At 37.8% G+C, this 25,045-nt stretch overlaps 1 protein-coding gene across 1 annotated transcript in view; it reads right to left on the bottom strand.

Moving 5' to 3' along the window:
- SLC2A13 (solute carrier family 2 member 13) overlaps positions 1–25,045 on the bottom strand; it is a 281,707-nt gene that overhangs the window by 131,027 nt on the left and 125,635 nt on the right. Inside the window, exon 4 of the mRNA XM_028532728.2 lies at positions 17,266–17,374. Coding sequence (XP_028388529.1) covers positions 17,266–17,374 — 109 coding nt within the window. The remainder of the gene's footprint in view (positions 1–17,265; positions 17,375–25,045) is intronic.

The following is a 25,045-nucleotide window of genomic DNA, read 5'->3' as shown; positions in this document are numbered from 1 at the left end:
TCCTTGGCTAATTCCTGGGTATTTTATTCTTTTTGATGCTATTGTATAATACATGGAATTATATTTGTAATTTCCTTTTCTGTTTGTTCATTATTGATGTATAGAAATGCAACAGATTTTTATATATTAACATTATGTACTGATACTTTGTTGGATTCTACTAGTTCTAACAGATTTTTTGTGGAATATATAGGGTTTTATGTATAAAAGATCATATCATCTGCAAACAAAGATTGTTTTATTTCTTCCTGACCAATTTGGATGCCTTTTTTCTTTTCCTTGTCTAATTTCTCTTGCTAGAACTTTCAGAACTCTGTTGAATGGTTCTGGAAAGTAGGAATCTTTGCCTTATTCTTGATCCTAGAGGAAAAACTTTCAGTTGTTTGCCGCTGAGTGTGATGGTCACTGTATTTTTACAGTAATGCTCATCATCACTAATTATCAGAAAAATGCATATCTCAATGACAATGAGATATCATCTCACATTTGTCAGAAAGGCTGTCATCAATAAATCAACAAACAAATGCTGGCAAGGATGTGGAGGAAGGGGAATCCTTTTACACTGCTGGAGAGAAGGCAGACTGGTGCAGCCACTATGGAAAGCAGTACGGAGTCACCTCAAAAAATTAAAAATGGATCTGCCTTTCGACCCAGTGATCCCGCTTCTGGGAATATATCCAAAGGAACACAAAACACTAATCTGAAAGAACATAAGCACCCCTATGTTCACTGCAGCATTATTTACAATCGCCAAGTCATGGAAGCAGTCCAAGTGTCCATCAGTAGATGAGTGGATAAAACGACTATTGGACATTTACACAAAGGAATACTAGTGGGCATAATAAAGAAGAAAATTTTACCCTTTGGGACCGCATGTATGAACCTGGAAAGCATTATGCTAAATGAAATAAGCCAGTCAGAGAAAGACAAATAAGATATGATTTCACTCACATGTGGAATCTAACGAACAAACTGAACAAGCAAAACAGAAACAGACTCATAGATGGAGAACAGACTGACAGCTAGTGAGGAGGGAGAAATGAGCAGGGGAAGGATTGCGCAAAAAAGAAAAGAACTCCTGGACATGGACACCAGTGTGGTGATTGCTGGGGGGAGGAGGTATAAGAGGACTAATGGTAATGGAAAAAATTACAATAAAGATTAAACCAAGAAAAAAAATTAAAGAAATAAAAAATTTGTAGAGGTTTCATTTATAGAGAAAAATCTTTCCCTGACACTATTGGATTGAGAAAGCTGTTCAGTTGATATAGCAATCCATCGAGATGTAATTATAACTAATAGTACCTTCAGAGTCAAATCATTTAGTCTGTTCACAGGTAAACTGAACAGCAACAGACTCTGCATTAAGCATTTAAAACAGATAAAAGTCTTGCCAGCCAAAAGTCTACAGTTTGTGTGCCATAATCAAATGGCCTGGGGAGTCCAGGAATAATGTTTCCTTTCCATTCTCTTTAGCAAATGCTCCAATACATTTTGTGCATGTTATAGAATTATTTCAAAAGTTAAATTTTGTAACTTTAACGTTACCTTTGATTCTGGAGGCCAAAACATGTGTAGAGTTTAACTTTTTTCTAGGTATGGAATAATGAAAAAGTACAAAGCCATTCAAAACTAGTGAGCCATAGAAATTAAAATATTTCCTGGAAAAAATATAAACATATTAATCTGAGCATATCCTTGGCTTCCCCCCACCACGTAACTGAAAATATAAAACCTAAAAAAAAATTAGTTCAGGATTTAATGCTCTATTAATATGTGGCCTAAGTTTAGTTACAATTTATATTTATTAAAACAATAAAATATCAAAGAAAAAAATATTTCATTTCTATTGTTACCCTCAAAGCTGTTTTTCAAAACCAAGAAGTTGGCCAAATTTGGTTTATTTCATATTCAGAGTTTTTTACTTTAAGGGATATTTAGAAAAGCTAAAAAATATACTTTAATTTGACAACTTTATTAAGGTTTTTACATTCAAAGCACTATGCTACCTATGTATACAAAATGTGATTAATTTCAACATTTATTCAGTTCCTATGAAGTGTGGAATTAAAAGATGAAAAGTATTATACATACATAATTAAATTAATTAACTTCATGTAATTTGGACACATGAACATTAAATAAAAGTATAAATTAAATCATACTATAACTGTAAGCTTAGTATCAACTGCATGTGTAGTTGAAAATGAATTGAATTTCTAGTAACAATAGCCTTGTATATGTGTAAGAGTTTGTTACTTACGTTACTTCATTTGGATTCTTTTCTACAGCAACAAAACCTCTAAAAGGGAAAAACGCTTGCCTGAGTGACATCTTCTATTTCAAAAATTATAAAATGCTAGATATTTCAGACATCAGAAAAAATTAACTTCAGAGCACTACTGTTTGATATGTTTTGGCTCAACTTCTGCTTACTGGCCTGGGTGAAAAATTTCACTTATATTAGAGGGGTCTATGAAATAAACTCCCGCTCCCTCTAAGATGTGAATTTATTGGTGTGACTTGAGAGCCCACCAACCCTCCACTCCAGCTGTGGCTGTGTGAGTGGTGGGACCAACACATGCTTATTTTAATAAACGGGGAATAAATAAAACAGAGCCAAAACACTAGATTTTCTACTGTATGGATGCAGTTTAAAAGTCAAAATCTTAAAATTTCTGAAGATATTAAGTGTAGAACTAATTTTTAAAAATAAATAACATGTTTTTTTTTAATCTCAGAGAAGCATTTTATTATGAACTTCCACTATATTGTGCCTAGTTAATATTTTTAAATAACTTAGGAAAGCCCTGGCTGGCATAGTTAAGTGGATTTAGCGCAGGCTGCAAACCAAAGCATCACAGGTTCAATTCCCAGTCAGGGCACATGCCTGGGTTGCAGGCCATGGCCCCCAGAAACCACACATTGATGTTTCCCCTCTCTCTCCTTCTCCCTCCCTTCCCTCTCTAAAAATAAATAAATAAAATCTTTAAAAAATAAATAAAATACCATCCTTACTGCCTTAAAAAAAGTTTAAAAAAAATAACTTAGGAAAGATGTTTATTTAAACTCCACAGCTTTATTTCCTCACCGTCTCCACTAAAATGACTACAAGACCACTGATGTTTTTTAAAGAGAAGAACACTAGACAATATTGAAAGAGAATGGACAGGTGCAGCAGGTGTACAGGGGGAAACCTGACAGAAGAAGATTTACACTGCAGAACCCTGAAAAGGTTGGAGAGTTGGAGGTATTGGATATTTTAGCCACTGGCTAAAAACAAGAGCACTGTTTGAAAATCTTCATACAAACCAGTTAGAGCCGCCCCTCTTCGTTGCCATCTCCCTCCCAGATCTCTAACTCTACTGGCACCAGCAGTGGGTGGGTTTGCAGCTTAGAGCCAGTGGAGAAGCAAGCTTTCAAGCTTGAGGAGAGCAGGCACAGTTAAGGTCAGCTGAAGGCACGTTCTGAAAATGAAAGTCTATGGCCTAAAAATTCTGAGGGAGAACAACACTCAAGTCTGGGTGCAGGATAAAATGTTTTATGGTCCTCAATTTTATTTTTTTTCTACTTCCCATTGAGCCTTTCACTGGCAACCACTGCAGAATGCAAACCACCAAAAGGAAGAAATAAGGCTAAAGACAGGGCATGTGGTCCAGGAGACAGGGAAGCTAACTAGAAGCTCAGTAAAGAGATATCTTCCGACTGTGCCTGGACAGCATCCAGATCAGAGGGATCAGGACGAGGGAGGCTCCAGGAGGAAGGTGTGCAGGTCAGGCAACGGGTGGGTAGGGTGGCAGGATCCCAAGGAAGGATGCCCTACTGTTTCTCATTAGGTATAACCATAATGAGAGGAGTGTTGCAGTTCCACAGAAGAGTGTAGGGAAAGGATTAGTGAGTGGTGCACTGAGCACTGAGCAAACCAAAGAAGGAGGCAGCTATTTATTACAGGGAAGAAAAATTACGTTGCCCATTATGTGTCAGTCAGTTCACCAGTTGGGCTCCGGGGGCCAGGGTAAGGTGGAGCAGGGGGAGTGTCAGCAGAGGAGCACACAGGAGACACGCCGCACAACAGTGAAGGGCATACATGTGACCGCAGCGCACTCAGGTGCTCAGTGAATAACAATATTTCTGTAGTCATAATGATGAAAACCATGAATATTAATTAATGCAAACATTTGAAATATAATTGCAAGTGGGGGAATATGTGAATGTGAATGGCTGGGGGCGGCAGTTGGAAGTATCTCATCTTCTGTCATGGAAACTCAATTCAGAATTTCAAAAACTGAAATCAACAGAATTATATAAATATCACTTATTTAGAAATGCAGATGTTAATACGCAAAAAAATATCTAGAAAGAAGTGAGAGCACTGGTCTCTGGAGAGCAGAACTTGCGGCAGAGGGAGCAAGGAACAGGGACAACTGATTTTTGTGGTAATCTTTATAGGACCTTGACTCTTATACAGGGTGCGGCACAAATAATGCCCCTACTTTACTACAAAATCTTTTATTACAAAATCATAAGCATGCAATTCTGTAACACAACAATATCACACTTAAGCATGCCGTATGACATTTTAGGTGAAGTGCTCATATTAAAACTATACCTTGTCATATACATATTATTGCCCTACCAACCACACTCAAGCAGGCCTCACTTCTGCTGGGCCATGTTTATGTAACACTGGGATAAAAATGAAACTCAAAATAAAAAATTCAAATAACCTTAGAATAAGTGTGTGATTTTTTAACCCACCATATAAATGACCCAAGTTTAAGTGTATCGTCTATTGGTTATTGAAAATGAGTTAAAATCAGTAAAAATGGAAAAACTTGTTTTACTGTTCTTTAATAGATCAATCTTCAAAGCAAATCAGTCAAGCCATTTGATTCATATTCTACCACCAAAATAAACAGGTAACCGATGTTTTTCATCTGGTTGTTGAAATTTTTTATATACGTGCCACCTAAAGTAGCAATATAATTTTAATAACTAAATTAAATTCACAAATTGGCTTTCTGATGAACTCATGGAGACAAATACCATTTTATTATATGATTCATGCTGAAAACTCCTATTCATTTCAGTTTATCTGATTTTATAAACTATTTACATTATAAAGTAATATATCCATATTAGAGATAATCATTTATGTATAAGCATGCAAGTCATTGACAATCGATACACAGGAATGATCTCATACCCCCTTCATCTCTAACATTTGCTATCAGAGTCACTGTAAGAATCATCTACTTGCTCCCTCCCCTGCCAGAGACAAAATGAACACCCTACTATGACCAGAGCTCTCTCTCTCACTACCACGACTCTCTGCTGTAGCCGACACCGCTGCTGGATCTGCACCCTTCGTGATGCCCATTCATCTGCCAACAGGGTCTGGCACCTCTCTGTACCCATTACTGACCTGAGCCTTGAGGAGCCTGGGCCTTCTGAACAGCTAAAGTCAGGGCTATGGGCTACGGGAACTGTGGGGCTGAGGAAAAACAAACTTAGGATTTTGATTTGTAACTTGGGAGTTTTCCTGTAACAGCAATGATACAATTGTTTCAATATTTCAAATATGGTAAGACACAAGGGGATTTTGGGTACCATCTTAACATAGCCACAGAATTTCTACTGGGAAATAATTCTTCTGTATTTCCAATTAAACTTTAAATCCTTAGAAATTATACAGTGAGTAAGTTGGAGGTGGACTCTGTAAAGGTTAAAGAAGAGAAAAATACTCTCCCACAAAACAAATAGCCAGAATACAAACACCTACATGTGAGTGTTTATTCAAATGTACTTGTTCGCATTTTGTCCTCATTACTAAAATATCATTATTTTAATTTACTGTATATATTATTATAATTATCATTTTATTGAGGTTAAATGATAGAGTCATTTTGTTACTCATGTAGCTCTTCCTTTCTTTCCTTAACTGATTGTTGGAAGTGTCAGTGTATAAACTGCAAACAGACCCTGCACAATCTAGTTCATTCACCTCCTAGAAAAGGAGGAGATGGATAAACTCAAAGGCTACACACCTTTCATCCACGCTGGTTTTAGTTCTGTGTTTTAATGGAATGAGTGGTACACGTGGGTGATTTTGATTGGACTATATATTACTCAAGCACTTCTCCCACTGTGAGGCTTGCCAATCTAAAGAGATTCAGGTAAAGAAAGAAACAGAAAAGGAATGTTTCTCTCAATTGTTTAATCAGTTTAGGAAGGATTTGGAGAAGCCTGGCACTTCAAATAAAGGTAGAGTGCAATATGCCTACGTTTCTTTTCTTGATTATTGAGGCAAGATGAGTAAATAATCCAATGTTTCAAATAACCTCTTGAACACTTAGCTTCCTATCTTTCAAAATTTCAGTTAAGATTTTATGATAAAAAAGCAGCAATCGGTGCATGATCACCAATGACATTCTCTGACCAAGGGAAATACAAGCATTTGTCTGCATGTCCGATGCAACAACTATTTCCCCGAGTGCCTGCTGTGGGCTAGGCAGTGTGCAAAGGTGAACCAGATCAATGAGGGGCTCTGCTCTCATGGGCTTAATAACCTAGTAAACACAGAGGATAATTTTAGACAGTGATAAATACTATGAAGGAAATAAATGAAGTGGCGTAATACTGAGAGGAGGGGATGGCTATTTCAAACAGGGCAAGGCCCATGTGAGGTGGCGACAATTAAATTTACATACAAGCAGAAGGACAAGGACCACAAGGTCTCTAAGGTGGGAGCAAATTTAGAAAGCTTGAGAAAAGCTGGTATGGCTGAAACCTAGTGAATGGGGGGGTGAGGGAAGGACGTGTGAATGGTGGACAAAACGAGGACCAGATATGTAGAATCTGTGGACCATGGTGGAGAGCCGGGTTGACTTGAAGTGGAAAGGAAAGCTACCAGAGGTTATGAGTAACACAGAGCTAAGATGTCACATATATTTTCCCAAGGCCAATCTGGTCACTCTCTGGAAAAGGCTTATGGAGGGTGAACATGGAAACAAGAAAGAAGAGGCTGGCTACTGCGGGGAACAAGCAAGAGGAGATACGGCGAGGGCGGCTGACAGTCGTGTACAGGAAGACAATACATGCTAGACAGTGGAGCTGAGCTTCCCAGACCTTCTTGTTCCACGGGGCTCTTACTGTCTTAGTAATTTTTTTCATGGCCCCTCTCAACCAGAAGAAATACCGAATAGTTCTGTTTATTAAGGTATGAACTGGGTAACAACGGTAATCTGAGCAGGTTAATGTTTCCCTCACAAATTTGAAATGTCCCACAGCTCCCCTGTGAGGAGGGTTTCATGCCTCCGCGCAGTTTGGGAACTACAGTTTTGGAGCTCAGATGCAGTGAAGAACTGGATGGGGGGAGTAAGAAGAAAAGCAAATCAATGGTGGGTCCTAGATTTTAGGCTTCAGCAAGTAGACATATGTAGTGCCACTTGCCAAGAGGGGTAAGAATACAGGAAAGCACAACCCCTTGAAATGCATGCTATACCTGACTTGCAAATGAAAAAGATGAAACTTAAGAATGGCTACATAAGTTGCTCAAGGTAGCACAACTGGTTGGAAATATGACAAAATTTGACTTCAGGCCTGTCTGATGCCAGTAACATCAGGTATATTAAATACAACATCTCGTTTAATTCTAACAACATTATTAGAGCTGTCTGATCCCAAAGACACTCAGAACATAATCCCTTTTAACTGATAAAAATGATTGTAAAGTGTTGGCAAATGGCAGTCTCATTCAGTTAGCTGCAATTTTAAAAAAATACAAAATGAAGGTCTTGGGGGTGAAAAATAAAACTGAACATTTTACAAATGTCCACAGCTGTTGTGATGACTAGACTATATTTCTATTCCTAAAATCAGAGCCATTTAATTGCCTGCCCTCACCTTGACCCAGGCCCAAACAGGACATGTGCAGGGGAAGTTTTCAGCGAAATATTAATTGAATGTCGATTCCTTAGGCCAGGAGGCATGACCTCAATGGTCTGGATGGTGCTTGGCCAAGAATGGCAGCAGGCAGCATGGGGAAGGACAGAAGCGCATGCTCCAAGAGGCAATGCAGTCCGTTGAAATCTGGACTTGAATGAGAAATTTAACAACTGCAAAAATTCTGCACTCTGTAAAGAAAGCATGCTTAGGGGGTAAGTTGAGCCTTGCAAACAGTTAGATACATGATTAAATGTCACAAATATAATACTTATGATAAGTGGCTGCAGAGAGGGCCTTAAGGAAGTTGAAGATCATTAAAAAAGTAATCTTCAATGCAGAAAACTGAACTTAAAACTGCCTAGTTAAATCTACTTTATATATTTCCTAGTACTGGGTGTTTTTACAGAAATGGAAATAGGTGCACTTTTTATTTCATTCTGTATGTTTTAATACTGCCAAGTAAAAATAATCTTATCAAAATAAATGAACGTATTCCAGCAAGAGACACTGTTCATTTTTCTCCCTGCCATGAATGACTGTCATCAGACTATGTGACTCTGCATCGAGCAGTTTAATAGGATTTGAAATCCTGAAATTCTATCAGCCCAGGGAAGCATAATCACCAACTTGGACAGAAGTCACTAAACTTTAGCTCTTCAGTTGCCCTGAGGAAGAAGGAAGCAAGAGATCTGACTTGCAGAATTTTTGTCACTGGATCTTCAGGTTGAAACCCAAATTAAACTTAAAGAGTGTCTATCCCATATTGTAAATCATTAGAAACGTCATTGTAGCTTGTCACTAATGCTAAAACATCAGGACTCTTTTGGCAGTGGTTTTGAAAGGTCCTGTTCTCAAATACTGAATGCCCTGGTTTTTGTTTCCCTGAGGTCATATCTTCAAGTCAGTTAAGGAACACACTCATAAAGGCGGACTGAGACAGATCCAATCACATCATGCTACGACTGGCTACAAGGAGAACAAAAACAAAACAAAACAAAACAGAGTCAGTAATAACCAAATCTAGCTGGCTCTCCCTGGGGAGCCAGTTTAAAGGGAGCAATTTTATTATTTGTATGGTCTTTGGTGGGGGGAATAGATACATAAATCTGCAGTTATAATAAAGTATTGTATAACTGTTATGACAGATACCTACTAAACTGCTATAGGAGGCCAGAGTAGGATCACCTTAAATTAGCCCCTGGATGTAGGGAGATGACATGTGACCTGAGTTTGGAGGTCTTTTAGGGCGAGCTGGATATTTCAGCCTGGGACAATGGTATGTATGAAGGCACTGAAGCTTGGATGAGCTTTAATCATTGCCAGAATATAGGACGTTTTGTTCAGCAGGAGGCAACACATGTGCAAAGCGGCTGAACATAAGGCAGTGCAGAGACGAATAAAAGTCAGGCCATGAAGGGCTCTAGACTTTGAGCTCTGCTAAAGCTGTGGGGATAATTAAATGATTTTAGTAAGGATGGGATATGATTTGATTTTGTTTCAAAAAGTTCACAGGCAGAGATAAGAAGGATAAACTGAGGGAGGTATGATTTAAGGCAGAAAAATCCCCTCTGCATCGCCCCCCACCCACACAGTATTGCCCAGCCTCCTGGCCTCACATGCTTTAGGTAAATTAAGTCTACTCTGAGTTTTTCCCTTTGGGAATTGGGACAATTCCAATCTGTCTACTGTGGTCATGGTGCCATCACGTATGAGCAAGACCAGAGGAAGATCTCAAACAGAAAGACGGGAAGAGGATGCACAGCCAGAGAGAAGCAAGGACAAAATACCATGTGGACACAGAGGCTGAGCAAGTGACCCCAGTTTCCGCTTCTAGCATCTTGCCGGGCCTAGCTCTATTCCTGCCTTCAGTCCCTTTGCCCTTAGAGTAAACCCCTCATTTTTCTTAAGCGTGGTTTGAATGGGATTCCTTTACTTGCAAATCCAGTAAGCCCTGACTAAGCAGGGCCTGGAGAAGAACAGATAATGAAAATAAATAAAACAGCAAAGATGTAAGTAATGCCATGAAAGTAAAATTGAAGGAAATTACAACTGATTGAATTTGGATTACTGGCTCCTCGGCTCCAATCCTGGGCACCACTGGTTGAACCCGGCACCAATCTGAGCATTCCAGGCAGAGGGGGCATGACTGGTGGGAAGTGCCAGGCATTTAATTTCATGTCATGACTGATGAGAGGAGAATATCCAAATCAAAATGTCCAGCACTTGGCTATGACTGTGCATGTCAGAGGCGTTCTGATCTGGAAATGTGGGTTAAATCATCTCTAACCATGGCGGTGGACAGAATCTCCCAGTAAAGCTGTAAGCCAAGACCTGGGGAGCACCCACATTAAGGTGCAAATCTAGTGGGAAAAGCAATGAAGGAGATTCAACATGAAATGCTGTGATGGGCCAGTAAGAAAAAGATTTTTAGCAGAACCATGGCCCAGTGAGGAGAGCTCAGACAGCTGCCTTACTGAGAGGACAACAAATGAGTGTGTGGCAAGAGGAAAACCGAACTCCCCAACATCCTCTAAGCACCTCCTATCTAGCAGGCATTCTGTCGTCTCACTTCATCTTCAAAGTAACCTTTCACGGCAGGTGACAGCCTATCCTTTCCAAGATAAGGGGAAAAGACCAAAGTTTCCTGGGGAAGGGCTAAGTCATACTGTGCATCTCCAGGCCCTGCAGAGCACCTGTGGCCTCTTTGTTTACCAATGAATCAAGAAGTGAACCTTTCTACACCTTTTAATAGTCTACACCTGGAATTAACCAGACCGGTTACCCTCAACCTCACACATGATTTTGAGGGGGGGGGGGCAGGTTCTGCTTTACTGACACAGCTGGCCTATTTCCTGGGCCACATCCCTGGATTTCCTGCTGGTGTTTCAACTTATTAACAGCATCTCCATTTCTTCTATTGACCTTGTGGAAAAACATGAGTCAGGGAAAGGGCAGGCAAAAAAAAAGTCATTTTTTCACATTACCAAAGATATTCTGGGGAACCCAAAAATCATTGTTGCTGACACTATATAAACCATGGAGATAAATCTCCAGAAATTACCACAAAACCTTAAATTCGCATCTGATTCAGAAAGCACACCAGAAGGATTTGACAGTCTTCTGAGGTAAACCACAAGTCATGCCACGTGGGGTGAACTTAGCGACAGTTCTCCCACCCCCTCACAAGGCATCATTAGCTCTTATCTTTCAAAGGTCACTGAGGTCTCCTCTCCCTGACTTAAACTTTACATACAAAGAACACATTTACCCATCAATAAGTTAGAAGAAAACCATTATTATGATTCCTTTCTATATTTTGAAAAGAGACGTGCAGGAAAGAAAGGTATTGTAACACTTTTGTGTGTGCAGAGGATGCCACACATTCTGGACTGATGGGTATGAGACAACGAGGCCGGGTTAACCGTGGAACGTCCCTGCTGTCCACCGATGCCCCGGAACATCTAAACTGCAGTGCAGTCCGCAGAAGGAAAGTTAACCTGGCCACAGTTCTTCCCATGGGTTTGAAGGGTATGCGCTATCTCATTCAATCACCGTAAGAAGAGTAGAAGATATTATTCCTGATTTTTGGGACACTAAGGCTCCAAGAAGTTAAGGAGCTTGTGGAGTGTACACAACTAAGTATGGTGGGTTTGGATTCAAATTCAGGGCTAATACCAAAGGTTGCATTAATATTTGATGTACCATGTTTTTGCTCAGAAAATGACTCCATATAAAAAAATCTTTAAAAATATAACAGGTCACAGGGCTGCTACACAATCGTGGGATAAAAAACAGAGTCAACAAAAATCAAGACCATCCTTCTTCAAAGACATGCTTTGGAAATGAAAGTCTGGTCTTAACATATAAGAAGCTAAACATCTGGGACAATCATTGGTATGCACTAAATATTTAATAAATTTTCCAAACATTGTGTAAATAAAACACATTTTTCTTTCTTAGACTAAAAATGATCTTTTACAGTCTGATAAGTTTTCATCTAAGAAAGACTTAAAGTATTTCAAATGTTTTATCTTCTACTTTTACTTTGAGTTCCATTCTTCCTCACTCAAATGTACATTAAAGCTCATCTACTTCACTTTCTACGTCATTAGAATGAGGGCAATTAATGGGCATCCCTAAAGTTCCGCAGTGGAGACAGATCTCGGAACTAATTCTCTAGATTCCAGGGTCAATTTTCTTCCCAGCACATTAAACTCATCTTTCAAAAAAGTGAACCAGGAACCTTAACATTTTCTTCTCTATTCAGTGATTTTCATTCAGTGAGCACAAATGACTACAAGTATACTCATCTTGAAACATTCCAATGAGATAGCATATTATCTTTCAACAGCTTTTTGGATGATGTTCAGAGCCATATTGAAGAGGCAGAGAGAGGAGAAAGCTCACATTAGTGAGCTGGTGCGTTGGTCCATTTTTCCTGCCAGCTGCGAATCTCAGATAGAGTAAAACCTCACCTCTGGCTCAGACTGACAACATGAGAGTGCATACATCCTTATTATTTTCTTCTAACTTTCTGTCACCTTATTTTTCTCTACATTTTCCACCATTTGGTCATGTTTCCTGATTGCATGGTAATTTTTTTTACTGGGAGAACTTGTTGGAAGAGCTCTCCACAAGAATGGAATAGATTAAAAAACACAGTACTTATGAAATTAAGTTAATTAAATATGATTAACAAATATAAATGACTCATCCAACCAGCAGGCTGGTTTGCCCAGGAACTCTAGATCAGGGTATAAGGCAAAGGCTTTAAGTGGGTACCAGGAGATTAAACAATTTGAATCGTGAGATGGATGCAATTTTATTAGCACACAGATAGTCATTTTAGAGTTTTACCCTTAGATAGTATTAAATTCCACTAACTTTTATTTCTTACCTTGCATCACTCCAAACAAGCTTTAAACAGTCAGCTCTAGGCATTTCAAATGTTCTACAATGAAAGGGTGTATATGTGGTCTGGAGTCAGAAAATCAGGGCTCCGTCCTCGCTCTAAAACTGAATTGTGCAACTGTGAACAGGTTATTTCACTCTTTAAGCCTCAGCTTCCTCACCTAAGCAGGGTTCCCCAGCTTCTGGGCCAGAGACACCTACCAGCCCACACAGCAGGAGGTGAGCTTGAATATAATGCACTTGAACTGAATCATCCTGAAACCATTTTCCATCCCCAAGAGCAACCTCCTTCCTGCCCTCGGTCCTTGGAAAAATCGTCCTCCATGAAATCTGTCCTTGGTGCCAAAAAGGTTGGGCACTGCTGACCTAGGGAATAAATATAACTGCTCTACCAACTTGACAGGATATTTATGAAGATCAAAAGAAATCATGTCACTGAAATTATTTTATGGTACTTTATATGTAAATTTATCCTACTTTTTTCCTTTTCTGTTAATATTTATTGAGTTCATATATGCTAAAGTAGTACCTGGTATTGAATTACCAATAAATTATAGTTATTAACATTATTATTACAGGGGCACGTTATCCAAAGGTCTTTATTATCTCTTGTAAATAGGATAGAAGAGGTAATCTCTGGAGAATTAAGGTAAAGCGGTTATAGAAGAATGATCTACCCAATTGGTATAATTTCCAATTTCTCACCCTACTTTAAGTTAGGAGAAAAGAGAACAGTAAGCAGAGATGAATCTGGAAGCATCAATCTCAAAAAGCAAACTAAAGGCAGAAAACTTGCATCAAGTACCCCAAAGCAGTTTATTCGCCCACAATCTTTTTTATTCTGTCTCTTCTTTCCTGCGGGTTTCTGGTGACCTGAGAATGAGTCATTTAACCGCTTGGTCTTCCCAGGTCAAATTCTGACACCTTCCATCTGTCCCAGATGGACTGATTATATGTTTATCAGGATATATGAAAATATAACTCATTATGAGGTTTTTCAAAAGAAGCAAAATGCTAGCCAACAGAGGGAGAACCAGATGCTCTTCCTTTCTTTCTCTACCTCCCTACATAATGTCTCTCTCTCTCGCTTTCTCTCTCTCACACACACACACACTTTTGTTGTAGTAATATTGTGGGAAGGGTCCATTTATTAGCAGTTTTAGATAAAAAATTTTAGACAAAATAGAAAATTATTAACATTATAACTAGGGCTCATGATCGATCCCAAAAAGGAATTTCTTAAGGGAGTTTTCTTCATCTTAACGATCACCATCATTCCTCTCTCATTTTATGTGAAAATATTTCATTGGTCTGTGATCTATAGTGCTATAATATTGACACCTTTCTGTCAGGAAAGCTAGTGCTCCATTTGCTATGTTCTTTCTCTCCTGTGAAGAGAGAACAATCTGTTCACTGCATGTTTGAAATTAGTGATTAGAGTCATATTAGGAAATTGCCTCTTCTAAAAGTTCAGTGTAGTTGTCTGAAGTATATAATGGTTTTAAGAACTTAAAAGTCCCCTGTTCAGTAGGATAAAGGATGATAAGGTATAGGTTAGGATATAAACATGAGTTATCATACAAATAAAACTTAAAAACATGTACTTATATTTATACATAATATATGTTTTTTCATGGTATTAAGATGAGAAAATTGAATATTCCAAGAAGAAAATCTATTTGCTTGACGGAGATAAGACATTAAATAGGTCATGAAGAAAGAAATATAGATCCTATGAGGATGAAGAGAGAAATTAAACATGAAAAGATTACATAAACCAACTATAAGGATGACTTGCATTTCAATACTTTTCTAGATGATCTTTCTAGGAACTTTTCTTAGTGAAAAACTGAATTCAAAATTCCTCATATTTCAGGTTCACACAAACCTTGGGGTGAAAGATGAATTTTATAAAAACATTTCAACCTTTAAGATTATTAGATTTGGGCTGTGAATATAGAAAAGCACCGCCTCCTTTACTTTCCACTTAAAACTGAAGAAAGAAGCTAGAAAGTATAAAAGTAATGAAATATACATTATGAAGTAGCAATAAAAACAAAACTCTGATTTATCAAAACAACATTTTTAATGTAGGAAATTATATAGTTAATATTTTCTATTAAAACCAATAAAAAGTAAACTATTAGGCTTAATTAAGAGATTATTCTAAATGAAAAGAAACAAAATTTGGGCTGGTAGTTACTGACTCCTAGGAATAATGGAAAAAGATATATACACATCCACAAGCACACACAGGGAGACAGACTAGAGAAAGCAGAAGACAACACATTACATGAGAGCCCTAGATTAGTTATTTTCCACCCAGATAATGACATTAGCGCAGTCTGTTATAATGAAATTAAATTATACTAAGTATGATGGGTTTAAAATGTAAATTCTAAAATTGTGTACTATGAATAACCACAGTTATTTAGCAGAGGTATCATATCATTTAAGTGGCTAGCAGTTTTGCATCATGTAGAAACAATCTAGACTTAGCCATCATTTACTTTATTTTATTCTTCCTACATTCTGGGATAAATATACAAACACAAGCAAAAGCTATATGACATTGTCTGCATCATGTATACTTTGTGATAAGCAAAGCACATTAATGACTATCATAAATCTTAAGGAATACCAAGATCCTTATACTCACATCACTTGATCTCACTGTGAAAGATTGAGGGTTTGGAGAAATGACTGCTTTATTAAAATTTAAAAAGCTTATCATCAACACACTTTAAACTAGGTATTACAAATGGACTATAAGTCATTTCACCGGCCTTAGCTACTACCCATCAATGAGAGTTAGCTAATGCAGCTGTTTTATAGGAACACACACAAAAAATAAAACAAAAACTTGTTTTCTATGCTTTTAAACTTGTTAAGTTTAAATGCCTGGAAAAGGGGTGGAACAAATGAAAAAGGTTTTCAGAAATAGGACATATTTGAAGTTAGGCTGATAGTCTAGATATTTACAAGGCTGTGACTGCACTGCATTATTTGAAAGTGTGATGCAGGCCTCATTGCAATTCTGCACCATCAGCCCTCAGGATGGTGGGCATGTTTCAGAACAGTCATGGTATGCCACATCCAGAAAACAAACATGCTGGACACATACCAACACAAAGGTTTTAGCAGAGCTAATAAATGAGGAAAAATGAAATGAGATGTCAGACAGATGAAGGAGAGGACCAAATAGTAAAGATGCAGTCCGAAAGTTGTAGTCTAACAAGGATCATTCCTGATTAACGTCACATTCAGCAAGGGTGTGGATGTATTTAACATGCAGCTTCTTGACAACTCCTGATTTAATCTAATCAGTCATTGGGACGTAATCATTATTTTTAACAATCATTTAAACAGATTCATTCTTCTCAAAATATCAAAAAATAATTCATCATATCCCAACTTAATTTTAAAAGGAAAATACTGAGTCCCAAATACAAATAAATGGTTTACCAGGTAAATTTTGATTTTACAAAGTTTGTAATTTTCTAAGAAATAATTTTAAAAAAACAGGTTGGAGAAAAAACCTGCTAAGACTTAACAGCTTTTCTCCCTGTGACCAGTTTCTCAGCAAAATCCGTGACTTTTCTCTAACCCACATTCCATTACCTAGGACCACAAAGGCCTGCTCTGTGGAGAACTGGAATAGTCCCATATGGCCCTGATCGCAATGTAAAAGTATGTATCAAATGTGAGTTTACCTAATGCATGTTTCCTCCACCAGCCTGTACACTCTACGAGGCCAAAGCCAGGTCTACTTTATTCACTGCTATGTATCTAGTATACAACAGGCCATCAAAAATATGTTTAAAATTGTATAACTGAAACAATGCAGCACCTCCCACTGTTCACTCCACTTTACCCCAACACACATATAATTTGGGGGTTACTCTGAAACCCAGAAAACAGGGAACTTCTGTATTTGCTCCACTTCTCCCACTCTATTACTGGTCCACTGCACTCTAGTTGTAATAAACATACTTCTGTTAATATTCTCATCACATTGCATTGTAACTGCCCCAAAAGGAAATAAATTACTTATTTGCTTTATTTACTCATTAATCTGATAGTGCTCAATGATTTCCTTTTCTTTACTTCTAACCAGCATCAAGAAATGGCTTATGAAAATCATATATTCATTAGTTCAGAATATAAGGAAGCACTGAGTAGCATAAAAGAAAAGTTGTAGGAAATCAACTGAAGTCAATCATTACAACAAACTTCCTTCTAGTTATAAATTAATAGGATTAAAAAATTTATAAAGTTAGGTATCTTCCAAAAGGAAAATCCTACACATTTAATAACAACAAATCACCATGAGTCCTATTCTTTTTTTCCAGGTAAAAATAATACCTTCACAATCTTTTCAGTAAAAAGCCAGAAAGAAATACATACATGACAGTGTTAATGCCTGAGAGCTGCTGGAACATTTGTAGGCCGCAACCCACAATTAAAGCTCGGCGAGTCGGGGGATAACTCAGCATTCTGCAGATCACAGGTCCAGCTTTTTTAAAAAGAAAGAAAAAGAAGGACACATCAATTATTTTAAGTTCCCACAGTAATTTGTCCCACTAGGATAAATTTCCCCAAATTTCTGTGAAATCAACAAGTCTAGGAATTTCAAAACAGAACACATATACTTTTATAGAAATCGGGGCACAACATATTTTTTTCAAATAGATATAGTATATATATTTGAGTTTAAACTGTAAAAGCAACAAGAGAGAATTCAAGTTAAAGCAATTTATGAACACTAGGAAAACCTACATAACTGTAAGAGCCAGAAATTATTGTTCCTTAAATTCCTATAAGCTGTATGAACCACTCTTTGTTCTTCCACTTCCTTGGCAATTAATTATTACTTAAAATCCACTCAATGTGGGACTACCTACAAAAATCACTGACAAATTGCTTTAATCATCCCCGCAAAAGGCATTCATTAAAAACAACTAAACAAGGGACAGAATTCATTCAACTAAAGTAACAAAATTCATTCTAATCTATACAACTAAAGTTAAGAACTTTGGTCATGATATCAGACTTTGTTATGGCTATAATGGATATTATTAATAAAAGTAACCAAAATAACAGTAGAAATAAAATTATATAATTTATTAAAATATTACATAAAATATTATATTATATAATATGGCATATAAAATATTTACAATGTAATATTATAATATACAATATAATCTTATATAATATATACTATAACATTATATATTAATAAATATGCTATATAGAATAATACAATAATAATATATATTATTTCTAGATTTTGAATACTTCCCCAAGTGGCCTTCAGTGATCATTTCAAAATATAAACAGGCTTTCAAAACGGGGCAGATGCTTTGGTGTCTGTCTCGGAATTCTAGATCAAGTCTGGAAAGCTGCAGACATGAACCACTGAGGCTTTAATAAGGTGACTAACCCTATTGATGTCTGTTGTCTGGGCATAATTACTAAAAGTGCCCCTTCTATTCCCCTAAGTGCTTCAATTACACCTTCACCTTGGCCTGAAGTGTCCTTATGAGGCCAGAGTTGACTCCAAGGAACTATGATCCCTGCTGTTAGGAGGAATGGCCTGAAATCACTGGGATGTTAATTGCTTAATTAGAGGCATTGTTCCTGGAGGCCAACTCTCATTTAGTGAACTTCTAAGCCAAGACAAGTAAATTAAAATCCAAGGAAGTTTTACCATTTCAGGAATCTTTTGGAAATCTAATCTTCCACTTCACAGAAATGGAATAGAATATGCTGTTTTCTCAGCAATAAAAGTTAATATGGGATGCCAAGCCCTCATTAATTAGAACTGACCATTACAGGAGTGAGAATGCTTATCTTTACACAAGTGTGATTATAGTCACATGAAGACTTGATTTGCTGCAAATGATTCTGTCTCTCAATGGTAAGGCAGGACCCATATAGAGAAGCAGTGATATCATCTGAAGCTCAACGCAGTGACAACCCATTTAAAAAGTGGGCTGAGAGTATTAGAAATGTCAAATGGCTTTAGATTCAAGTAAAGCAATATCAAAACCTAGTATCTAGTATATCAGAAAGGTTGTGTGAAATAGGTAGACTTAGGGAGCTTTACTGTGACGGTACTAAAATATTATCTGAATCAGTTATATGAAAGATGAGCAGGCGTATCTGTAAATGTAGGTGTCTACAAAGAAGCCACGCAAAAAGAAATACACAGTGTTCTATAAATATCTACCTATCTCTGTAAACCAAAAATTCAAATAAAAGATCATTCACCTTGTGTACCATGGAAAATGTATAAAACAACTGACAACAAAACAAAAGCAAGCAAAACCCCTTCTCAGCTTTAACTGGCCTCCAGAGATGACTCCTGGCCTTCTGCAAGGAATCAATTAAAATATTTGAAAAACTGCATCTGCTTTTACTGTTAAACTGTTCCATGATTTGATGGAGAAATGAGGTGATACTGATTTCAGAGGGCAAAATAACTGAAGAGAAAATTATGACAAATTAGGCTTAAAGTTTGACTTTCTAAAATATCAAGAGGTAAACTATTGTATAAGCATCAAATTTATTTTCCAGTTTTTGATAATGTGGTTTTGAACTTTGTTTTGAATTTCCTGTTAAAACAATGACAGTTCTGTATTAGACTGGATTTTTTAAAAATGAATAAATTTAGTCACAGTAGCTTCATAACTGATTATGCATAAACAAAATTAAAGATTTTCCTCTCATTAAAATCATAAACCTCAGTGACCAGAGGGGAGAGAAGAGGGAATTTCAGGGGGGAATGGGTAGGGTTTACAGGAACAAATTCGGAGGACACATGGACAAAAACTAGGGGTGGGGGGTAATGGGGGGGAAGGGCGGAGGGTTGGGTGGGTGGGCTGGAATGGGAGTAGGGGGGAGAAAACTGTACTTGAACAATGATTAAAATAAAAAAAATAAAAAAAATCATAAACCTAGCTCTATTAGGCAGTAATACTAAACAAATGCAAACCATCAACAATCTTGATATCACAGAAGCTATGAGGCAGAAGAAAAAAATCAGATATACTAATTGGCTAAATGTTCATAAGTAAAAGTTTAAAACATCATGCTCTACTTACTACATTTCTTTTGATTTTTGTAATGAAAAACATTTTATGTACACAAATATTTCATACTTAATTAAAAAATTATGTCTTTGAAACACAGAAATTCCCACACAATAAAAACTATAACCTTTAAGTAAGTAAATTGGAAATGCAAGATTCAAACAATAACATAAAGCAACAGGTGCAAGAACCCAAAGTGAGTTAGTTCATCTTTTCCTTCATTCTGAACACCTCTTATTAAGTAACTTTCACAATGATTTTCCAAGTGTGGCAGGGGCCCTGGTGGCATGGATGACAAGGACACTCCCACAAGTGCAGCCATTCCTGTGTATGAGGGAGCTGAGCCTACGGAAGCTTCTCCAGGTATGATGAAAAATGCACCAGAATGCACTTCGTATAAAATCATAGTTTTTGATTTCCACTTCCACCCAAGATGGAGTAACAGTCATCATGCAAACATGAATGAAACAATAGTTCTTATGACAAAGGACAGTGACTCCTGAGATTCAGAAAACAAATGAGATGAAACCTACACCTTTCTAGCTTAATGTCTTGAAAAAATGTCCAGGCTGCAACAGAGGGCGGGGAAATCGGATAGACCTTGTTGGTCTCCTTGGGTTAAAAAGATGCAGCTCAGAATCCAGGGCTGCCAAGGTGGCTGGAGTTCACAGGGCAGAGTGCCAAGGAGAGAGATCCACAGGAGAGAACACTGAAAAACCTAGACCACAAGAAAGAGTGTTCAGGGGAGGTTACCTCAGTAATGTTATAAATTTAGTCTTAGATTAAACATTGTGTGGGCACCACCTAAAATAGCTTAAAAGCAAAACCCAACTGCCTCCAAGTGACTCAGTAGCATCCCAGAACAGACTTTAACAGTAAGATAAAAGTTTTAATCTCTGAATACAACAAAAAAATTACCAGGCATGCAAAGAGACAGGAAAGTACAACCTGTAACAATAAGGTGATTGATTCATCAAGAGGTCATAACAACCCTCAATGTCTATGCACCTAGTCAGAGCTTCAAACTGTTGGAAACAAAAATGGACAGAGCTGCAAGGGGAAATATAAAAACCCAAAATGTATCTCATCACCTCTTCCTCAATAACTGAGAGAAAAAGCAGGCTAAAAATCAGCAAGGATACAGAAGACCTCAACAACACTATCAACAAACTTGACTTAACTGATATTTAAACAACCCTCTACTGACCAAGAGCAGAACACACATTCTTTTGAAGAGTAAATGCACAGTAAATGTCTTGAAACATTTACCAAGAAAGTTTTTATTTGGAGGTCTAAAATCAATCCCAATTAATTTAAAAGGATTTAAGTCATGCAAAGGGAAGTTCTCTGACCATAATAAGATTAACATATAAATCAATAATTGAAAGACAACTGAAAAATTCTCTCTGAACTGAAAAATAAATAATACTTTTCTATGAATCAGTAAAACAATGGGAAATCAAAGTATTTTGAATTAGAAGAATATGAAAACGCAGCATGTGAAAATTTGTGGAATAAAGCTAAAGCAGAACAGATGAAAATCAGAAAAAAAGGACATATGAAATTTTTTTAAAAAGCACAAGATAAAAAGAATAATAGAGATCAGAATAAAAATCACTGAAACAGGTAAGAAGGCAGTTGAGAAAATAACAATGACACAAAAACTGGTTCTTTAAAAACATGAATAAAAATGATAAACTTGGAGCCACTCAAAAAATATATATATCTTAATCCCTGGAGCTTATTCATGTTACCTTAAACAGCATAAAGAATTTTGCAGGTGTGAATAAGTGAAGGAATATGATTATCCTGGATTACTCCAATTGGCCCTAAATAGGATCACATGTATAATTGATTACCTATAGGAGGTAAGGAAAATTCAGGACAGAACAGGAGAAAGCAATGTGACCATAAATGCAGACACTGGACTGATGCAGCAATAAGCCATAGAATGCTGGATACCACCAGAAGCTGGAAAAAGGAACGGACAGAGCCACTGTGGGGATCATGGCCTTGCCGACATCTTGATTTCAACTAGGCGGAGTAATTTTGAACTTCTGGCCACCCGACCATGGAAATAAATTGCTCTTATTTTAAGCTACCAAGTGTGTGGTAATTTGTTACAGCAGCCATGGGAAACTAATACCTGGATTATTCAGGGGGAAAAAAAAAGAGAGAGAAGACACAAATTGCCAATATCATGAATAAGAGAAGTGAAATCATTAGATTCTAGATATTTAAAAAATAATAAGAGTATAATGAACTTTATGGCATTAAATTCAAGTCTTAGATGTAATAGGCAAATTCCCTTAAAAACAGGACCTTCTAAAGCTAAGGCAAGAAACAGACTAAACAGAATAGCCCTGAAAGCTATTAAAAATACCGAACTGTAGTTAAAAACTGTCTCTCAACCTAAAGAGTTTGACAGAACGCAGATCATGGCTGCCTGTGAAAGGAGGAGCCTCGAAGGAGCACAGAGGAAAGCTTCTGGGGGGCACGGAGAGCTTCACCATCTTGACTCTGCTAAGGGTTTCATGGTATGTACATACTTATGTCAAAACATCAAATTATAAATTTTAAATACAGGATGGGTCAAAAGTAGGTTTACGGTTGTTTGTATGGAAAATAATACAATAATTAGTAAATGCTAATATAAGAATAAACTGTGTTCCACATACTTAGAATTGTAAACCTACTTTTGCCCCATCCTGTACGTGCCATTTATTGTAAATAAATTATACCTCAATAGGAGTGCTTAAGAAAATGAAAAAGAAAAAGAAACTTCACATGTCAAGATGTCAAGAGAGCTGAAATGGTCAAACGGATGATAAGCAGAAAATTCACACATTCAAAGACCACGACCTTCACTTAAGTTGCAGACACAAAGGAATTACTAGTCAGAAGCAACAGCATTTGGTTAAACTGACCCAATGGAACTGGCCGTGAGATTACTAGGTGGGAACAGCTGGGATGCAGGACCCTCAGAATTTCTTCAAGGTTTTCTTTGCCCTTATTTTCCTCTTTCTTTTTGTTTTATATATTTATAGATTTCACCATGTACTAAAGAAAACTTAAGGCAGAAGTAGAGCACATTATGACTAATGAATTACAAGATGCAAACTACAGGAGGTAGATTCCCCACTGCTGACAGTCTTCAAACACTAAACTCTGCCATAAACAAAGATCCTTCTGCGGAGAAAGCAGGGCCCTTGATGGGAGCAAGAGAATCACTGCTCAGCTTCAAGTATTACTCTTCCTGCACCCCTGTGACTGGGCTAGAATCAGGCACTGCGAGGATCTCACACCATGGTTGTCTCTGAAGGCAGCCAGAAGAGGCCATCTCACACCCTGCAGGTCCTCAGGCAGAGACAGGTGTGCCAAAGGTCGATGAGCATGTCAAGGTTTTCTGCCCCCCTCCCCCAAGGCAAGAAAACTTGACATCCTGGTATCTAGTACTAATCAACACATGTGTTGGATGGTCATTTAATTTTATTTTTTATCACTCACCAAATACCTGTCAGCTTGGGCTGCTATAACAAAATACCATAAACTGGGCAGCTTAAACAACAGACATTTACTTATCACAGTTCTGGAGGCTGGGAAGTCCATGACCAAATGCTGGCAGATTTGACTTCTGGTGGGGTTCTCTTCCTGGTATGTTGATGGCCACCTTTCTCAGTGTGTGTTCACATGTGGACAAGCAGAGGGAGAGAGGGATGGAGGGGAGAGTGGAGCACAGGGGGAGCAAGAGGAAGAGGGGAGAGGGAGCGAGGGAGGGAGGGGGAGAAGTAGAGAAGGGGAAGAAGAAGGGAGGCAGGAAAAGGGGAGAGAGAGAGAAAGGGAAAGGGAGGGAGGGAAGGAGGGAGGGAGGGAGGGAAGGAGGGAGGGAGGGAAGGAAGAAGAGAAGGAGGGGGAAAAAGAAATTTGTTTTCTCCCTTTAAGGGCACTAATCCCACCCTGAGGGTTCCACATTCATTAGCCTCATAGAAACTAATTACCTCCCAAAGGCTTCATCATCTCAAAATACCATTACACTTGGGGATTAGAGAGCTTCAAGTATGATTTTGGGGGAGACAAAACCATTCAGCCCATAACACCAAGAGTATTAGGCATCTGCTCAAATCTCAATAGATTTTCTAATATTTCAATAGCTCTTCATGCCTTATGAACCATTTTTCATCATCATAAGAGCCTTATGAAGTGAGGAAGAGCAGCTGGTGTTAATGAGGAAAAGAAGCACAGAGGGGCTAGACAGCTTTCCCAAATCACAAACTAATAAGTGTGTAGAGTTAGGACTTGAGCTAACTTCTTGGTCACACCATAAATGTCAAGAATCTTATATGTATACTTAAACAAGCTGGTTTTTCTCAGCATAAAAGAATCAACAATTATAAACAGTATGAGTAACAAAACATAAAACTGAAGCATTTTGAAGCTACGGGAATAAACATAATCTGTTCTTCCTGATTTCAACCTCTCAACTTCCTTTTCTTTTTTATGGCCTCATCTGCCACTATCCCCAGCCTTAATTCCAGAGTTATCTATTTCAAAACATTCATTTCACTCCACTCCTTTCTCCCTTTCTGGATCCAGGGAGTTGAACACTGGTTGCAAATAATTAGAAAAGTGGGCCACCCTGGTTCGTGACAAATGCAGTATGTCTGTGAGTCAGGCCCTTTGTGCTGCCGGAGGAGCCTTCGTTCACCTGTAGTTGTATTCTGACAACATCCATTTCAAACATTCCTCCTCCTTGGGCTTCCATTGTTCTCTCCAGCCTCTCCGACCAAGTATTTGCTAGCTCATGTATCAAACCTGAAGTACCTACTGTGAACCTGCTCCTCATTAAGTATAGAAATAGGATGAGGTCCTGCCCTGGAGGAGCTCATACTACTGGGTGGGGAGGGAGGCACACACAGAAAGAAATCAAGCTACTCAGTAGCTCAAGCGCTCTCGCAGAGAAACATGTAAAACATTATGAAACTGAGTAACAGGAAAGGATCCAGAAAGGGTGTGCCAGCTCAAGCGCATATGAAACCAAAGCCAGGCTTTCTCCTCCCAAACTTGATCTTTACCCGGTGTTACCAAACTTC

The sequence above is a fragment of the Phyllostomus discolor genome, chromosome 2 (genome assembly GCF_004126475.2).
Source record: "Phyllostomus discolor isolate MPI-MPIP mPhyDis1 chromosome 2, mPhyDis1.pri.v3, whole genome shotgun sequence".
Taxonomy (NCBI): Eukaryota; Metazoa; Chordata; class Mammalia; order Chiroptera; family Phyllostomidae; genus Phyllostomus; species Phyllostomus discolor.
This window is presented reverse-complemented; position numbering and strand designations above follow the sequence as displayed.